We start from the raw sequence: 17,890 nt of genomic DNA, 5'->3' as shown, positions 1-17,890 counted from the left end.
CCATTTCCCTCCAATAATAATAACATGGACCCCAACAAATCCTCCTCTGCTTCACCATCCGCTGTACCCTCTCCCTCCACCAATCCCCCACCGTCTGATGCTTCTCCTCTCACATTCATCGACCAAGAATTAGATGGTAACCTCGAATCTCTTCCTGGTGGAGGCCCCTCTGAATCATGGAAACTCATGGAGGCCATCTTGCTCTTCGAACTGGCCGGAAACGACGCCGGTTCGTACGACACTGTGGTCCAAGAAGGCGAGCGCGCGTTGCTAATCGAGAACCGGACGGACCCAGGGGACGAAGACTCGGTCCCGGCCTGGCGGATCGAGGGGTTGAGGAAGGAAGTCCTGGAGATGATAGAGAAATCCAAGAGGCAGATCATCGTTCTTGGAGGTGGGAACAGGAGGGACAAGTGGAAACGGCTCTTAGAGGATAATTCCCTGGCGGAGGTAAAGGCCGAGTTCGAGGCTACGCTACAGAGAAAGAAGAGGATCCCAGGGCGGAAGCCGCTGGATTTCAAATCGCCCTCGCCGGACGATCGGTTCAAGATCAAGAAGCACAAGAAAGTCGAGTCGAACGATGTCGCTACGATCAGTCGAGTCAGGGCCTTCTGGAACGACGGCATGAGTGTGGAAAGCAAGAGGGAGTTGTTGAGAATCGGAATCGAAGACCTCAAAGCGTATTTGGATAAGAATAAGTTGCGAATGGCGATGGAGGTTTTGACGCAAGCAATAGATTACGCTAAGGCGAAGAAGACGTGGAAGTTTTGGGTATGCTGTCGCTGCGGAGAGAGGGTTTCTGAATCAGATTCCGACGACCATCTTTGGGATCATTTAGCTACTCTATCGTCGGGTTTTCTGTCACATTCGCCGGATGAACCTCCCGAATGGGCCGTTAACATGATCGAAAACGGCGTTTGGAAGCCCGTGGAATCGATTTGCGCGGCCGAGATCATGGAGCGCCGGTCCGCTGCTGCAGATTGGCCTTATGTTGACGACATTGAGAGGGCAGAAATCATTGAGAGAATTCGTAAGAAACTGCAATTGTTTACGAGTAACAAATGTCTTGCTTGGAGCCATCTCAATTGGCTGCAGTACTTGATAATCGAATTGCTGCAAAATCATATTCCTAAACCGGTGATTACGGATCTTTGGCTTCACCACACGCTCCATTTGATACGCTTTTTGGAAGTTCCGGGGCTCAATCATGTTCTTGAGTTCTTGGAAGATCTGGCCAGTGTTTGCGCATTGGGTTGTCTCGGTGTGCTCTTGTCGGAGGATGACGTTAGAGGCAATCAGTGGTTTTGGGACAACGCTCGAGAAAGGGTTGTTTTCAGCAGCGACTTCTCAGCTCTCCTTTTCGATGACCGGTTGTTGCGAGGAGAGACTGTTGAGCCGGACATTGGAGTTGCGGTGGTAACTTCAAGTACTACTGATGAAGATTGCGATGCTGATAGTGATGCTTTGGTTTATTGGCTATGGACAGAAGGTCCTACAATTGTGGAGCAAATAAAAGCATGGACAAGTCTGACAGAAGCTTGCAAATGTCAAGGAATGGAATTCTACAACATCATTGAAGCTGAATCTCTCCGTTTGCAAAGAATAGGTGAAAGAAAATGCGAGTATTTAAGATATCAGAAACCATTGGCGAATGTTGATAGCATATGTGTTGAAGAAAATTGGAAAAGGGAACAAATTTCAGGGTACCATCCACAAGGTTATGTGTCCCTCTTCTTCAAACGGTGGAAAGAGCTCGAGGCTGAGGGTGATGCTGAGACGGGTAGTAGTAGTAGCTGTGAGTTGGATATCATATGGAGTATTATGAAGGAATCACAATCACAGAGTGAAATTCAAATGGTAATTCTGAAGCAGAAAGATCGCCTGGCTCGAGAGGTGGGCATCCCAATTTTAGATGGGAAGTCATTGTCAAGTCATTTTTGTCTTTCCTTGATCCTTTCGTGAAATATTTATGAACATGTGAATTGTTCCAAATTATTCGTGAGATTTCATGTGTTTCTTTATGGTCTCAAAATGTCAAGTTTTGCAGCTTTGCCAACTTGATGCTATAATCATGTCGACTCTTGCTGCCATGCGGCAGACAGGGCTGCAAGCCGGGATGGTATCTACGTTAGACTACCGGTTCGCTCTGGTGCCCCAGTTGAAATCATTCATGAAGGTTTGTATTGGCTTTCACTGGGCTGGGTTCTTGAATGTTCTTACCTTTTTGTTGGCTACTGCTTTGATGTTTATGGGATAAGTCTTTCGTTTCTAGGCACACCTGGAGGACCTGGTCAACGAAGATGCTGCAGAGAAGTCTAATGCTGTAGCAGAAGCTTTGTTAGCAGAGCTTGCTCTTGATGCCAAGAAGAACGCTAACCAAGGAGGAAGACAGGGACTGGGCAAATCAAAGGATAAAAAGAAGAAAAAGGATCACAGGAAGGCCAAGGATTCTGAGGTTTGTATTACTGGTTTAGCTCTGTTTCTTTTCATTGTAGCAAACGTTGTCTTGTATATAATACACAATTCCTGTATTGTAGTCAGCTGGTGGTAGTGAGGAGCAGCATCCCACCAGTGTGCCTGTTGTCTCCTCTGAACCTAATGAAGATGTTGGTTCATCTGAGCTGCAACATCTGAGTCAATCCGGGCCAGCCCCCTTGCCTCTCAGTGGCATACAATTTGGTCATTTTAACTGGACAAATTTTTGTCAAGCTCAGAGTTTCAAAAGGTGAACTTGAATAACAAGACTCTGAAGCACCTGAAGCTGACTACCATACATGTATAAGATTTTACTTCTTATTTGCAAACATACATAGTTTGACTAGGAAAACAGCATACATACTTCTCAAATTGATCTGGACCCAAGGGGTCAATACTGTATAGTTTCTGAAGAATCTGATAGTGTCACTTTCCTTTATTACTACTGCACATCCAATGAAAGAATTAATGTCCATTTTACTGCCCCATATTCACCGTGTTTCTTTTCAACTTGTCTGATCTACTACTTGTGCATTGCTCGGCTAATCACACCATGTCAAAATTGGCATGTGATAGATCATTATTGAATTTTAATCCAATGACAATTTTAAAAGTCACATCAGTTTAGACCGATCAATATCTGTTGCATTATCTTTGAAAATTCTTTTGAGTATGTTGTTGCTGAGTTGGGTTGTTTATATATCTAGATACTCTCTCAACTGGTTCATAGATATTGAGTCTTGTTAAATGGTTTTTAATTAGCACGTTAAAACAAACCTTACAATGTTTTAGAAAATGATAGTTGTGAAACTTGGTCAATGGAAGAAAAGGAGAAAGGTCTCGAATGTTATGTTGTTATTGATTGAGAGGAAGATGAGAGTAATTTTTAATTTTTTTTTATATCGATAATAATTTATTGATATAAAAAGAAAAGGTTCTCAAATACTCTACAATCATTTAAAATCTAAAAGTGAGAGAAGTTTTAACAGACACAAAGACAACGGCTTTTGTTAAGGATAAAATCAACCCTAGAGACACGTGGATTCAGAAACATCTCGGAGGCATAACAACGTCTCGGTCATAACACTCCAGGTTACGGTATGAAGAACATCCCGAGATCTCCTAATCTGAATGGAGTGAGCATATCTCGGGTATTTAAGTCTCGGAGTAACCTCGCCTCGGAGATGACAACAAGTCGGTACAATAACACCTCGGCCTTTTATAACTCCGTTATGGTGCGACGATATCCCGAGAAGTTATTACGTCTCGGACATCATCATCTCGGGGTCTGATTGAAAGTCTGCCGCGGATGTCTCAGAGTACAATAAGGATAGAATTCCATAATTGATGGGATAAGGTAATTATTTAACGATTGAGGTGGGATTCAGCACTAAACAAATGCTAGTGGGGAAACTCTGCTGGACAGCAACATCAAGACAGCATGGGCAGCACCTTCCTCCACGCCTGGCAGCACTTCTTCCAAGCTTGGACAGCGCACGCACTCAATAGAATAATCTCACTCAATCATAAAATAACCATCCATTCACTCCTTCCAAAAACCATGCACTTTTCGACCAACACAATCCCACTCATCACCATCTCCACTCAGCATTATATAATCTCCAGTCCCTCCTTCCACTCGAGGGGATAACCAAAACAAATATTAAAGAACTAGAAGGTGGCAAACATGGAGAGATGGGTGTTCCAGCAGATTAAACTAAGCGAGGAATCAAAACTCCTAAGGGAACGGGGCATGAAGAAATCGAAGAAGGCAGCAAGTATGGTAAGGCCAAGAGCCTGGCCTATAAATAAAGATCATTACACCAAGTACAAAACAGATAAAAAAAAGATAGGAAGAACGATACAGAAATACAGAGGCACAAAGAGAGAGATAAAGAGAGAAAGAAAGGAGTTTATCCTTTTTGGTGTACGGTACAGAGGCAAAGAAAGAGAGGTTTTCTCTTTCTGATTTGTCGTACAACAAGACATAAGTAAGGGAAATCAGGGTGTATCGGGGCTCTGGGCTACGAGTGATTTCCCCCTTGTAACTACTTAATAGTAAATTTTCTCTACGTCTCCTACAGTGGATGTACCTCGGATTGAGGGAACCACTTAAATCTTTGTGTCATCTTCTCCCCTATCTTCTCAATTTTTTCATTTCTAACAGGTCCTGGAAAGTAAGACTTATTTCTTAACAGAGCGAATCAACAGCCTACACGTCACCATACCGAAAACTGTACCAACAGCTTTCACACTAGCGCATCTGTTCGTTGGTTGCTCAATTCTTTTTTTTTTTTTATGGCGCGCCCAAAGAGAGCAGTCGAAAGGTGCACGCTTTTGAACGCGAGAAATTTGGAACAAAAACTACGGCCCAAGTCCCATAATTTTTATTTTAGCTTTATGATCTCTTTTAGACTTTTACCGAGAGAGGCATTATATAAATAAATGTACGCATTTATGAATATAACCATATCATATATATATATATATATATATATATATATATATATATATATATATATATATATATATATATATATATATATATATATATAAGAAGAAAAAAAAAATGAATATAATTATATCCGGTTCATTAGTAAATTACCTATTTAACCCCTCCCTCCGACCCATTCTTTTATACCTAAATTTAAAATCTTCAGTATTTCCAAATTCCCTCCAAGAAAATGGACCCCTCCTCTGCACCCTCGCCATCCACCGCCGCTGGTTCCCCACCGTTGACGCCCCAAGAATGCTTTAGCGCCCTCAGGTTTCTTTGCGGTGAGGACCACAAGAAAGCCGTGGAGGCCATACTTTCCAGTCACCCGGAGATTATGCACAGCGCCCAAAGCCTCGTTCACTACCAAACGGCGTCGCTCTTCCGCGACTCCACCGCCCGCAGACTCGAACAGCTCCACAAAGCCCTCGAGTCCTCCCGCCAAGCCCTAGCGCTGTCCCCGAACTCCAACTCCTTCTCACTCTTCCACGCCATCTTGCTCTCCGAACGCGCCCGAAACGACGCCGGTCCGGCTGCAGTCCCGATTCCGGCATCGCAGGTCGAGAAGATGAGGAAGGAACTCGCGGAGCTCATAGAGAAATCCAAGATCAAGATCCTCGTTCTTGGGGGCGTGAACAGGAGGGAAAATTGGAACCGGCTTCTGGAGGATAATGCTCTGGCGGAGGTAAAGAAGGAGTTCGAGGCCTTGCAAGGGAAAAAAAAGGTGGTAAAGAAAGTCGTTTCGAAGGATCGGGTCAGGGCTTACTGGAACGACACCATGAGCGTGGAAAGCAAGAGGGAATTGCTGAGGATCGGAATCGAAGAGCTCAAGGCGCATTTGGATAAGAATGAGTTGGGAATGGCGAAGGAGGTTTTCACCAAGGCAGTAGATTACGCTAAGGAGTCGAAGAAATGGAAGTTTTGGACGTGCTGTTGCTGCGGAGGGAGGTTTTGTGATGTAGTCTCCACGGCGGCGCATCTTAGGAAACATTTAGGTTCTTCATCCGAGAGATATCCAGGGTTGGTGCCACAAACAGACCACGAATGGGCCGTTAACATGGTCGAAACTGGCGTTTGGAAGCCCTTGGAGGTTCTTTCCGATTACGATTGGCGTTACGTTGACGATGACATGCGCACGATACTCATAGGAAGAATTCGTGAAATGTTGCGATTGCTTATCAGATATCAGTGTCTTGGTTCGAGCCTTTTCTATACGTTGGACGATTTTATCATCGAATCGTTGCAAAAGCATGTTCCGAAACCGGTGTTTACGGATCATGGGCTTGACAAGACGCTCCAATCGGTGTGCTTTTTGGACGTTCCGGAGCTCAAACTTGTTCTTGATTCCTTAGAAGATCTGGCTAGTTCTTCCGCATTGCTTACTCTCTGTGAGACCTTTCCGGACGGTGAAGATTCAGATGATCAGGGCTTCTGGGCCAAGTCCAACCTTCGAGAGAGGATTGTTTTCAGCGGCAACTTCTCGGATCTCCTGTTCGATGAGCGGTTGTTGCAAGGAGATATCGTTGAGCCAGACAATGGAAATGCAGTCGTGACTTCTGGTACTAGTGCTGCTGAAGACTGTGATGCTAATGGTGATAGCTTTGTCGATTGGTTATGGATGGGGAGTCCTACAATTAGGGAGCAATTGAAGGAATGGGAAATTGTGAGAGTAGCTCGCACAAGTGAAGGAATGGAGTTATTCGAGATTCTTAGAAGAGAAGATCGATGTTATCAGGCACTGTGTGAGCGAAAACCCTACTATGTGCTCTACTGGTATCGATTGGAGGATGTTAATTGCATATGTGGTAAAGAAAACAGGAAAAGAGAACAAATTTCAGGGTACCATCCACAGAGTTATGCGTCCCTCTTGTTGAAGAGGTGGGAAAAGTTTGACAGTGAGGGTGATAGCTTTGGGTTGGATATCATATGGAGTATTCTGAAGGAAGCGCAAGCAGACACAGAGATAAAAATGGCAATCCAGAAGCAAAGAGATCAAACGGCTCGAGAGATTTTCCTACTTGATGGCATAATATTGGTGATTAGTGCCGGCATGCGGCAGACAAAGCTGAAACTTGAGGCGGTATCTGTTTATGACTACCGGTTCATTATAGTGCCCATGTTGAAGTCATTCATGAAGGTTAGTATTGGCTTCTCTGGACTGTTTTCTTGAATGGTCTTACCTTCCTGTTGGTTTCTGTTTTGATGTTTTTGGGGGAAAATCACTTTCTTTCCAGGCGCATCTGGAGGATCTGGTAAACAAAGATGCTGCAAGGAAGCTTGAAGAAAATTTGGAGTTGCAGAGGCGAATGGAGAATGTGGCTAAAGAAAAGCGCCTTGCTGAGCAAAATAAGAACACCGGTGGCACCACTGCGGAGAATGTGGTGGAGGGTGTGACCAGAACAACGGTACTCTGAACCTGAAGCCAACTAGCATAGATGCATGAGGGTAGGCAAAAATTAAAGCATAGATACTTCTCTGGAGCCATTTCACTTGGGAGTTGTTTCAGCTTGTCATCCCTATGCATAAGAAAGGTGACCCCAGGGATGCAATTACTGTATAGTTAACGACGGTGATAATGATAATGAACATGCTTTGAAAAGAGGGGTTTTGTGACTGGAATAAGAAGACCACTAATTATACAAACTGAAAGAGGCAATCTTATAATTTAATCTCCAGGGAGAGCCCCAACAAACTCAAATGTAAGTTATGCACATATGCTGCTTTATCCAAGCCATACAATAAGCTACGAACATATACTACATTTTCCAAGCCATATAATAAGGGTATAGGTGAGCTGGCTGATTCCATGACGATACCAGAAAATTTTTGTGGTTACAAATGGACTGGCTACAAACTACTGCTGAATCTCGAATTATTTCTTAAGAAACCGCTCCTCCATTGGGTCTTGTGGCGGTATACTGACGGTAGAATGCTCCTGACTGACTCGGAATTATTTCTGAAGAATTTCCCAGCAGCCCCTCAAAACTCAGAATTAAAGAAAAATTACCTGTTATTAACATGAACACAATAGTCTCACAACTGTGACAAAAGGTATAATTAATGGTCTTTTGGGCTCTCTGTATTAATTATTTTCTAACTTCCCCAATACAGCACTTAAATTGGTTCCAAAAAGCTGAAATTTTTCTGAGAATAGCATTACTCTTATAAATAAAGAAGCTTGCTCAGCTTAAAATGTCCGTCTGTTGTTTTCTACTAGCCAGGGAGACTCAGTTTGTGCATCAATTAACAGGAATTTCTTTTGGTTTCTAGAGGGTTCAAATAAACAAAAATACTTATCATTTATAAGGTCTTTAGAATTCCAGACTCAGTAATCAATTGATTACAATACTATTAATAAATATTAAGATGGTAAATGAAGTTGTCCAGTGTTTTGTTTTCCTACCTCTCAACATTGTAGGTGGAGGCTCATTTCTGGGAATGACCACTGTACAATCAAAAATTGTTGGAACAAATGAACGCATATAACTTGCTGCTGAAACAAAACCTTGGGACCAATTTAAATCAATATCAAAAGTAGATACTTGAGATTACAAGGAAAGAATATACAGTAAAGTCTGGGTGCTAATAGGAGTGGCATTAGCAGAAACCCATCTCTTAGTAAAAGATTTGGTATTTCTAGCATTTTTCCGAAAAAAAATATTAACACAAACTCCAGCTTGAAAGGCAACCCCCCTTAAAAACTGTCACACACAAAACAACATAGGGAAATGTTTCTTGCACACTTTGTGTGTATACAACTGTTAACAGATTTTTTTTTTTTTTTTTTTAAAAAAAAAAAACAACATATGCTTATATGACCAAAAATGATCTAGTATAAAATTCTAAGCAAAATTTTCAGCTGAATTCGCCTTAGTGCGAGGAATCAAAACATTCTTAGGAATGGGCAACCCTCTTGAAGAGGCATAATTCTGAGCTGCTAATAGCTTTTCCTGCGTAAATTGCGTTCCCTCCACAAAAAGAGACATCTGGAAAGGCAAGGGATCCTCCAACTGTTGAAAACCTGAATGCAGCATAGAACCATATATGATATGAATGTCACGAAACACATGCATTCATGTGTCTTCAAATGCATTGAAGGATACCTGCAATGTGCTTCCATCCCTTAATGGAGTGGGGATGGGCAGAGGGGATGGATGTGCAGTAGATCAAGCTTCCAAGACGCAAACAAAAGAGGAGGAAAAGAAAAAGGAGAAAAACGTTGAGGATGAAGGAGAAAGGGAGGAGGGAGGAGGCAGAGCTCTTCCCTCCTCTACCTGTATTCAGTGGGGAGAGGAAAGCCTCTCACCAGGAGCTTGAAAGTCTCCACAAGGGGAGAAGAAAGACTCAACAGGGGAATGAGAGGACTGGTCAATCATGAGGAGCGGGGGAGGAGGGAGGAGGCATAGCTCTTCACTCTTCTCCTGTCCACACTCACTGGGGAGGGAAAAGTCTCCATAGGGGGGGAGGAAAGAGAAGTACACACTTCCCTACATGCAAGATCGATGATTCTTAAGCAAGCAATTATATAGAAAATAGGCATGATACACTAGCAGATTAGACTGTAATCTGCTGCACTTGGAAGCAATCCCTATTGTACAATTATTTGTCCTCAATCCTTTAAAAATGAAACTAAATGCACTATTGATAAAAAAAAAAAAAAAAAAAAAAAAAAAAAAAAAAAAAAAAACATTTCACATATAAACTTTCTAAGTCACAAATTCATCTACAAAAAGATTATATATAAAGCATAGTGCTCTCCACTAAATAAGCGAGGCATCAATCTACCTCACAAGAGTCCCATTACCAACATGAGCAGCTAGAAGATAAAGCAAGACTTTCATCTGAAAGCAATATGACCAACCTGAGCTTCCTAATCTTGAATTGATCATTTATGCTTCCATGCATTTCACCTATTTCAACGAAGTGCTTACAAAATTAGATGAGAACCTCCTGTCATGGTAAGGATAGATTCAATTAGCTAATAGGTTGACCAACAAAGAAGCTACCTCCATACAATAGCTAGAGAGAGAGAGAGAGAGAGAGAGAGAGAGAGAGAGAGAGTTTCTGCGTGGCAAAATATTGCTTTGAAAGACCAGTTTTATTGTTGACAAGCAAAGGCTGCATGATGAAGCCATGGGGAGCACAAGAGGTTGAGTTCTGCAACTTCTTCTGATTTGCATTTTACAAGGAGGTTGAGTTCTGCAACTTCTACTGATTTACATTTACAAGGAGGATGTGCCAGCATTAAGCAATATAAAGCTGTTGCAACATACTTCTTTAGACGAAAGCCAGACTGAAACTAGAGAAATATATATGCATGTGGTTATGTATATGAGACTAGACACACAAATTTGTACATGAGAGAGAGAGAGAGAGAGAGAGAGAGAGAGAGAGCCAAGAGAACCACATGGATCTTCCACTCTGGGTCTGTAAAACCAGAAGAGAAACATTAGCGTGTCTCATTTTCATCTCCCATCAACCAAAAGACTCACTATCAGTGCATTGGTTGTTTCGGAAGAAAAATGCCCATCATGTTACTGCTAATGCACAGAAAATAATCAAAATGATTATGTTTCATAAACAGACAAAGGAAACATTTATACGCAATATGCCATAATTTCTGAACAAGTTGGCTTTCAGCCAGTCAGAACTCTGGACAATAAATGCGTCCAATCAGTCCAAAAGGAACTATAACAGATAACAGTAATTATAACAAACTTCTATGAGAGAGACCTCACAATAATGAAAACAAGAATATCACATCAAAACGTAGAAGAGAACTATCAAGATATCATTGGGCTCAAGTAACATTGCTATATTCAACATGCAGATTTTCTCTCTTTCATAGAAAAAGTCAAGTTTACAATGTCACCAAATAATTTGTCAGTCATAATTTAACTACATTTAAAATTACACCAGAATGTTAAACTCAGATCCATCTCCCAGCTCCGCAAGTGTTCAAAGTTGAAATGTACCATTTGCTGGCTAATGCTTCTTCTCATTTGACACTCCATTTTCAACTCGGTTATCAAACCCGTGATAAGGAACTTCAACCATGGGCCTAGGTAAGGGACGCCCACTGAAGTCCTCGGGAAAGAATTCAAAATCAGGGCCAAAGTTGAACTTGACAACACAATTTGGCTGATTTGGAAGAGTATACATTGAAGCAGCCGGGTAGTAGCGACCGCCATATAGATCCTTGAAAGCAACCCCTTGGCAAACCCCATTTTTGAAGAAAGATATCTCACTTCCTGCACAGAAGAGACAATATTGGCTCACCTCCCAAAGAAAAAAAACAATACAATTTGGATATTAAAATTCTAAGTTCAACACAAAAAGAAAAAAACAACCATGCTTACAGTGAACAAAAGTTCAAAAAGTGCTGATCAAACCCTGGAAATTTGACATGACATTTAATCAAATAATTGACGAAGAATGCAACACTTTTAGCGCATGAAAAAGACTAATCTAGAGATGCTTCCCAAGCTTAAAAGTGTAGCACACTTAAATAAAGTAAGGTTTTTTTTATTGTCATCTGGTTGAACAGATCAGGGTAAAACAAAACCCCGTTACTTGGATCAGGTTCGAGCATCATTGCCATCAGACTGTGCCAGCAGTAAAGCAAAGCTCTAGTTTCCTCTTCTGCTGAAAGATACACACACCACATATTTCTAACACTCTAAACAGAAGGGAATTAAATTTCAGTTTTCAAAAGCCGAAGCACGCTAGGACTCCTGCAGTTCATAATCTTCTCTCATACTGGACTCTCTTGTTCCTGTCCACTAAGGGGTAGGGTCATGTTGAAAACCATAATTTATTTTCTCACGCAATCCTTTCTGTACTAATTCTTAATGCCAACCTGCAAACCATCTAGACAATCTAGGAGCAGTTAACATGTCGATTATTCATTTCCTACTTATCCTCAATTGGATATTTTTTCCATGTTTCCACCATGAGCAGTAAGAATATGTTCCATAAACTAAGTGCAAACTATCTAAGAATCAAGTAGAGATACTTCTTTCTTCTTTAAAGTTAATCATGCAACCATATATTGTAATCAATTGAGCAAAAATTACATTTCCCTCCAGAAATTCTCCTTAGGTCTCTGTGGTCATAATCCTCTCTCAATCTTGAAACCTGTAAACTTATAAAATATACTTCATGACCCTCAACATTTTTTGCATTTTTATTGGTGATAACTTATCTAATCATTGTAAATATTTAATAATCGTACAGATTTTTTACCAGAGTGCACCTCACTTTAGTTGGTTAGAAAGATAAAAGTTAGTAGACCAAAATCAAAATCTAGAACCTCATTGGTCATAACCCAAAAAAACCTAAACCAACCAAATTTGATTTAGGTTGGTTGAGTTTATCTGATAAAACATCAGTTTGGTTCTGAATTAGGTTCTTTAAAACTGATGATTGGTTCAGTTTCAAAACTGCCAAGGACCAAACCAGTTGCAACTCTAATGCCCTCTCTTTTCTTCTTAGTTCAGTATATATGTACACCGTCTCAATATTAGTGCAGGTTGCTTTAGAGGAAGTCAATTTGCTTACTCGGAATACAATTTTGTTCTCTAATGGGTCTTGCAAGGAACACTATAACATTATCTCAAATATTGTGCTTGAAATTTATGCAGCTGCTATCTAATTGGGACCTCATCAAACCTGCATGCCATGTCAATCTAATTTGAGCTAAGATTGGAGAATTAACGAAGAAAAAGGAATTAAATTTTGGTCGAGGCCAACTGTTTGTCCTGTGGCCAAAGTGGGGTAAAACTAGAATTCATTAGTATGCATTTCAAAGAAGAAGAAAAAAACCAATAATGCAACACTAATGATGCTAGCTTAATTCAAAAATTAGGGGCCACAAGGACAAGAGGAAGATGAAAAGCAACGTGAGTCTAGTGGGTAAGAAAGCATACAATGGACAATAATCCAGAGTCTATATGCCTAGAAAGAACTGATTGGCTAACTTAGATATGTATTGATGTAGGCAACTCCAAGTGATTGGAATACGAGGCTTCATTTAGTTGAGTACACTCACATATGGTGTTATATTTTACTAATAAATTTAGACACCTTCTACCTAATTAATCTATCAATGAGATCATACCCAATCACCCTCTTTTTCCACTACAAGCACTATTTACATAAATTCTAAATCAGAATCTTGAAACCAATAGAAGCCTATAGACTAAACAAAGTAGAAGAGCCCAAACATGTTAGAGATGATTACTAAACTCAATTGGACTGCACCACTCAATGAAATTCCAACAACAAACAAACCTGTTCCTAGTAGTTACCAACTCTTAACAAATGTGAACTTTGACAGTCAAGCTCCAAAAATAAACACATAAGCAGGCTCTCCCCCAACTTTAGCATGATCATAATCATGCCAAGTTCAATGCAACACCTAGCTATTTGCACGACCCAACGATTAATAAGAAAGAAATTATCACCTAAATCTCCTAGTCACAACCTATCAACACTACTCAACAACAGTCATAACTAAGAATCAGCCAACGCACATAGCATCACATTGCAATAGAAATGACACACATTGTCACCAACGATAGCCAAAAAAACACAAATTTACATTGCGGGCAAAGAACACTCACCAGGCACCACTTTGGGGACTTCCTCCTTGGTATCCGGCGCGCAAGCATACCTCTGCCCCTTATACAGAACCAAATGAGGCGGCTTAGGAGCGTATGACCCGCCCTCCGGCAAGTTAATGTAGAACCCAATAACATCACCTTCGTTGTACCCCTCCTCACCATACTTTTCCCTCAATGCCTTGTGCACTTTGCTCCCATCAATGTCCCTGTACCCAAAGCTATTCCCGTCGTACCCAACCGGCGCCTGGAGGTCCCCCTTCTCCGTCGACCAGCCGAGGCGGGTGTGCCCGGACTCACCCAACCTCACAACCTTTATCTCGAAGTACCACGCGTCCTCCACGACCCCTCTGGTGGCTCTTACCATTCTGTACCCTTTGGTGCTCCCGGCGCTCAAGCGGTCGTCGCTGAGCTCAACCTTCTCGGCCTTGTAGATCTTGGAGAGGCAGATTTTCATGTCCAGCGTGTCGTCGGACTTGTCCGGGAACTTCTGGACCGGGGTTATGAGGACGGTGTCCTCGGCAGGCGCGTTGTGATGGTTGTTGGACTTGTTCTTCTTCTTGCCCTTGCGGGTCGACTTGGTGACCCACACGTTATTGTTTTTCTTCTTCGATTTCTTTGCCGCCGTTGTGGTTGGAGGGATGGGCGCGGTGGCTATTGCGGCGGCATTGGGTTGTTGTTCTAGTGGTTGATCGGGGTTTGGAGGCTGGGTTGTGGTGAGTGAGGAGAGGGGTTTCTGCTTCTTGGGTGGAGGGTCGTCTTCGTCGTCGTCCTCGTCGTCCTCGTCTTCGTCGTCGTTGTTGTTGGTGGTGGTGTTGGTAGTTGTAGTGTCGTTGTCGTTGTCGTTTTCGGTAGCGTTGTTGTCGTTGTCGTTGTGCGCGGATCTGGGGGACTTGTTGGGGTCGTCTGAGTCGGAGGTCACGGGGTCTGGTTTCGCGCCGTTTTGGGGTTCGCTGGCAGTGGTGGCGGGTGATCCAGTGGCGGTGGCTGGTGGTGGTTTGGTGGTGGTGCGATGGGCGGATTCGTCGTCTTCTTCGTCGTCGTCTCTGTATGTTGCTTGGAGGGAGTCCATGGCGATGGGGTTTAAGCTTTGGAAGAAGAGGTTTTGTTGGGATTCTTTAGGACTGTGATTGCGTGTGAATGTGGGGTTTAAGAGAAGAGAGACAGAGATTGAAAGGAAGAAACAGTGGAGGGGAAGAGAGTGAGTGAGTTCGAATGCTTGGTTTACTTGTGAGGCTGGGTCTGGGATTGTCTACTTTGTGTCTTCTTTGTGTTTGTTTGGGGCTTTGGGGAGTTTTGTAGTGATGGGCTTGTTTTTATTGGACTAGGATTGGGCTAAACTAGATTGCATTAAATCTCTTTTGTTTTTGTGCCCCAACTTCCTTGGGCCGAAATATAATAGATTAGGGGTGAAAAGGCGGTTAGCGGAAATCGCTCTAGGCGGTTTTCAAATAACCGGCAACCGCTTTTCTTTTTTTCTTTTCTTTTATTAATTATTGTTGGACCTGTTTTGAACCTTTTTTTTGGCCTAGTTTCTATATTTTGGAGAGGCCCAGTTTTGGCAAATGCTACTTGTAGTAACGTCTTTTATACAAGTAGAAACATGGCACCTGCCGAGAAGTTCTACAATATCTTCAAGAGCCAAGTCTACAAAATTTCCAACATTTTCTTGCAACATTGATTTCACCCTTGAGCAGGGACCATTTTGAGATCAAATTCAAAACACAAGTCAACACACCAAATTCAAATAATCCATAGTCCACAAGTTAACACACCCACACTCACAACATGGTTTGATTCACAACATTAAAAAATCGGAAAATGTTAAATTTACAACACCAACACAACAACTACACAACAACCCCTCACATGAGGGTGGACCTCACACACTGGGGCCCACCCTCATGTGAGGGGTTGTTGTGATGGTGTTGTGTATGAATCAAATCCCTAAAAAATCAAACCATATTCAAATAGTCCATAGTCCACACACCCACACTCACAACATGGTTTGATTCACTACATCAAAAAATCAAACCATATTCAAATAGTCAATAGTCCATAGTCCACAAGTCCACACACCCACACCCATCAATTATCAAACCATACTCAAAAATCAAACCATATCCATAGTCCACACACCCACACTCAACATAAAAAGAAATCTTGTGGAAATAACAACACGGCTCCCATTTGGTCTTCTAGCAAAATCCTGTGATATAAATATAATGACAAGTCAAAAAATGATAACCTTCCTCTAGGGACTAGGAATAAGATGTTTTAGTCGTCCTTGAATTTGAATGTTGATTCTAAAGCCCATCTACAATAGAAAAAATTTGAGTTAAATAAATAAATAATGAAAAGTAAGTAAAATTAATTTATAAATAACTAATTCATAAAAATTTATCAGGTTCATCATACATTTCCATAAAGTCCTAAAACACTTCCTCATAGATAATTGGGCGGTTCTTTAACCAGTCTTGTGTGCAAATCAAGGCATCAACGATAAGTGGAAACAATTAACTCCTAAAGGTATCCAATACACGTTCTCCGTTGCTAAAGGCGGACTCAGAGGCAACAATGGAAATAGGGATAGCCAATACATCACTAGCTATCTCTGCAAGTGTAGGATATAAGATGTCAAATTCTTTGATATTTGCTTCACACCCATCCAACAAATATCGATCCACCTCCGACCTATATTCCAAGTCATTCTCTGGGACAAGGTGTTGGGAAAACATATTCTTATATTGTGTCTCTTTATTTTCCTTATTACCATCACTACAAAAAAGATTGATATCTACTCTTCTTATATTTTCAACAATGTTAGATGACTCCCCTCCTTGCCCCCCTCTACCCCCATGAAACTTATTGTATTGCCCAATTAAACGATTTAGGAGGTCTCTCACTTTTGCCTCTATTTGATCCGCCCACACAAGCCCATTGCATTTTCTCAACCAAAACACCAACACCTTTATCTTGTTGTGTGAGTCAAGAACAAAACCAACATACAACATTAAGTTGATTATATCCATAGTCCCCCAATACTTTTCATATTAAAACTCACAGAACTCAGAACTTGATCTTCATTGAGACAACCATTATTCAAGATATTTTGAATAATACAAAGTTACAAAAAATATGAATTGGATGTGACATGTATAAGTTGAACCAGAGAACTTCAATGTAGCTTCATAAAAAGTTTGCAAAAACGTCGCAAATTCCTTGGCACTTTCCCAATCAACAGGTTAAGAAACAACAAAACGATTATACGTACCCATCCTCCCCCAATAAGTCAAAAGCTATTTGGTACTTCTCAACGGTGCCCAACATCAAATATGTAGAGTTCCATCTAGTTGGAATATTTAGACATATCATGTTCTTACATTTAATTTTTTTCCCGCTCTATACAATCTTTAAACTTTGACATCCTCTCCAGTGAAGATCTCACATATATCACTTCGTTTCTTATATTAGTAACACAGTCACCTAAGTCTGTCAAGCCTTCATGAACAACAAGGTATAAAATATGAGCAGCACAACGCATGTGAAGAAATTCTCCTCCCAATATAGTATGACTCTTGTTCTTCATCATCTTTCTCATATACTCAACCCCCACATCATTGGCTGAGGCATTATCAACTGTAATGGTGAACACACTATCAATCTCCTACTGGGTCAATGCACTCTCTATCTAACTCGAGAAAATCCAAATCTGAAACCCAAGGCAGGTATGGCGAGAGGACCAGGGATAAATCTTTAGAGACGATAGATAGAACCTAATAAGAAGTGAGATGATCTAGAGAAAACTCTAGAAGGAAATGGGAGCTTCTTTCTCGGAGAGGACAACATGTAGAAAGTGTTAGAATATATTGTGAGATTTGATGAGATTTCATTTTAGTATTGATTGTGATTGACTACAATCAGATCAAATCAAATTTGAACACATTAAATTCTGAAATGATTGATCTTTTAACGATTTTGTATTTTATTTCACCTCCCTATAAATAAGAACCATATGTATTGTAAATTTATCAAGTGAATAAGAGCAACAACGTATGGTCTGTTTGGTTAGAATGTTTTTCAATATTCTAATCGGATTTTATTCAAAAACCCAGAAAACTCACATCCAACCCAAATAAAACCCGGATTTAAATATTCAAATGTCATGATTATTTCAATCACTACCAACATTAATTTTCATAACACCAGTCATTATACACAACTTTTCATACAATCCAATCATTTCCTACCATTAATTTTATTTATTTTTTTCTAATCTAAAAAATATTTAAAGGATAAT

At 41.0% G+C, this 17,890-nt stretch overlaps 3 protein-coding genes across 3 annotated transcripts; 2 read left to right on the top strand and 1 right to left on the bottom strand.

Moving 5' to 3' along the window:
- The first annotated feature begins 24 nt into the window (after nucleotides 1-24).
- LOC133877714 (uncharacterized) lies at nucleotides 25-2,963 on the top strand. The gene is made up of 3 exons (XM_062316096.1): nucleotides 25-1,893; nucleotides 2,048-2,455; nucleotides 2,538-2,963. The coding sequence occupies exons 1-2, from the start codon at nucleotides 25-27 to the stop codon at nucleotides 2,255-2,257; spliced, it is 2,079 nt and encodes a 692-aa protein (XP_062172080.1). The 3' UTR covers nucleotides 2,258-2,455; nucleotides 2,538-2,963.
- Nucleotides 2,964-5,146: 2,183 nt separating this feature from the next.
- LOC133878363 (uncharacterized) lies at nucleotides 5,147-7,746 on the top strand. Its single transcript, XM_062316905.1, has 2 exons — nucleotides 5,147-7,106; nucleotides 7,204-7,746. Exons 1-2 carry the CDS (start codon nucleotides 5,160-5,162, stop codon nucleotides 7,381-7,383), a joined length of 2,127 nt encoding a protein of 708 aa, XP_062172889.1. The 5' UTR covers nucleotides 5,147-5,159; the 3' UTR covers nucleotides 7,384-7,746.
- Nucleotides 7,747-10,783: 3,037 nt separating this feature from the next.
- Nucleotides 10,784-14,854, bottom strand: LOC133878277 (protein TRAUCO). The gene is made up of 2 exons (XM_062316812.1): nucleotides 13,594-14,854; nucleotides 10,784-11,220 (listed from the first exon to the last, which is right to left on the bottom strand). Exons 1-2 carry the CDS (start codon nucleotides 14,660-14,662, stop codon nucleotides 10,955-10,957), a joined length of 1,335 nt encoding a protein of 444 aa, XP_062172796.1. The 5' UTR covers nucleotides 14,663-14,854; the 3' UTR covers nucleotides 10,784-10,954.
- Nucleotides 14,855-17,890: the final 3,036 nt, after the last annotated feature.

This window comes from Alnus glutinosa, chromosome 9, assembly GCF_958979055.1.
Source record: "Alnus glutinosa chromosome 9, dhAlnGlut1.1, whole genome shotgun sequence".
Lineage (NCBI taxonomy): Eukaryota > Viridiplantae > Streptophyta > Magnoliopsida > Fagales > Betulaceae > Alnus > Alnus glutinosa.
This window is presented reverse-complemented; position numbering and strand designations above follow the sequence as displayed.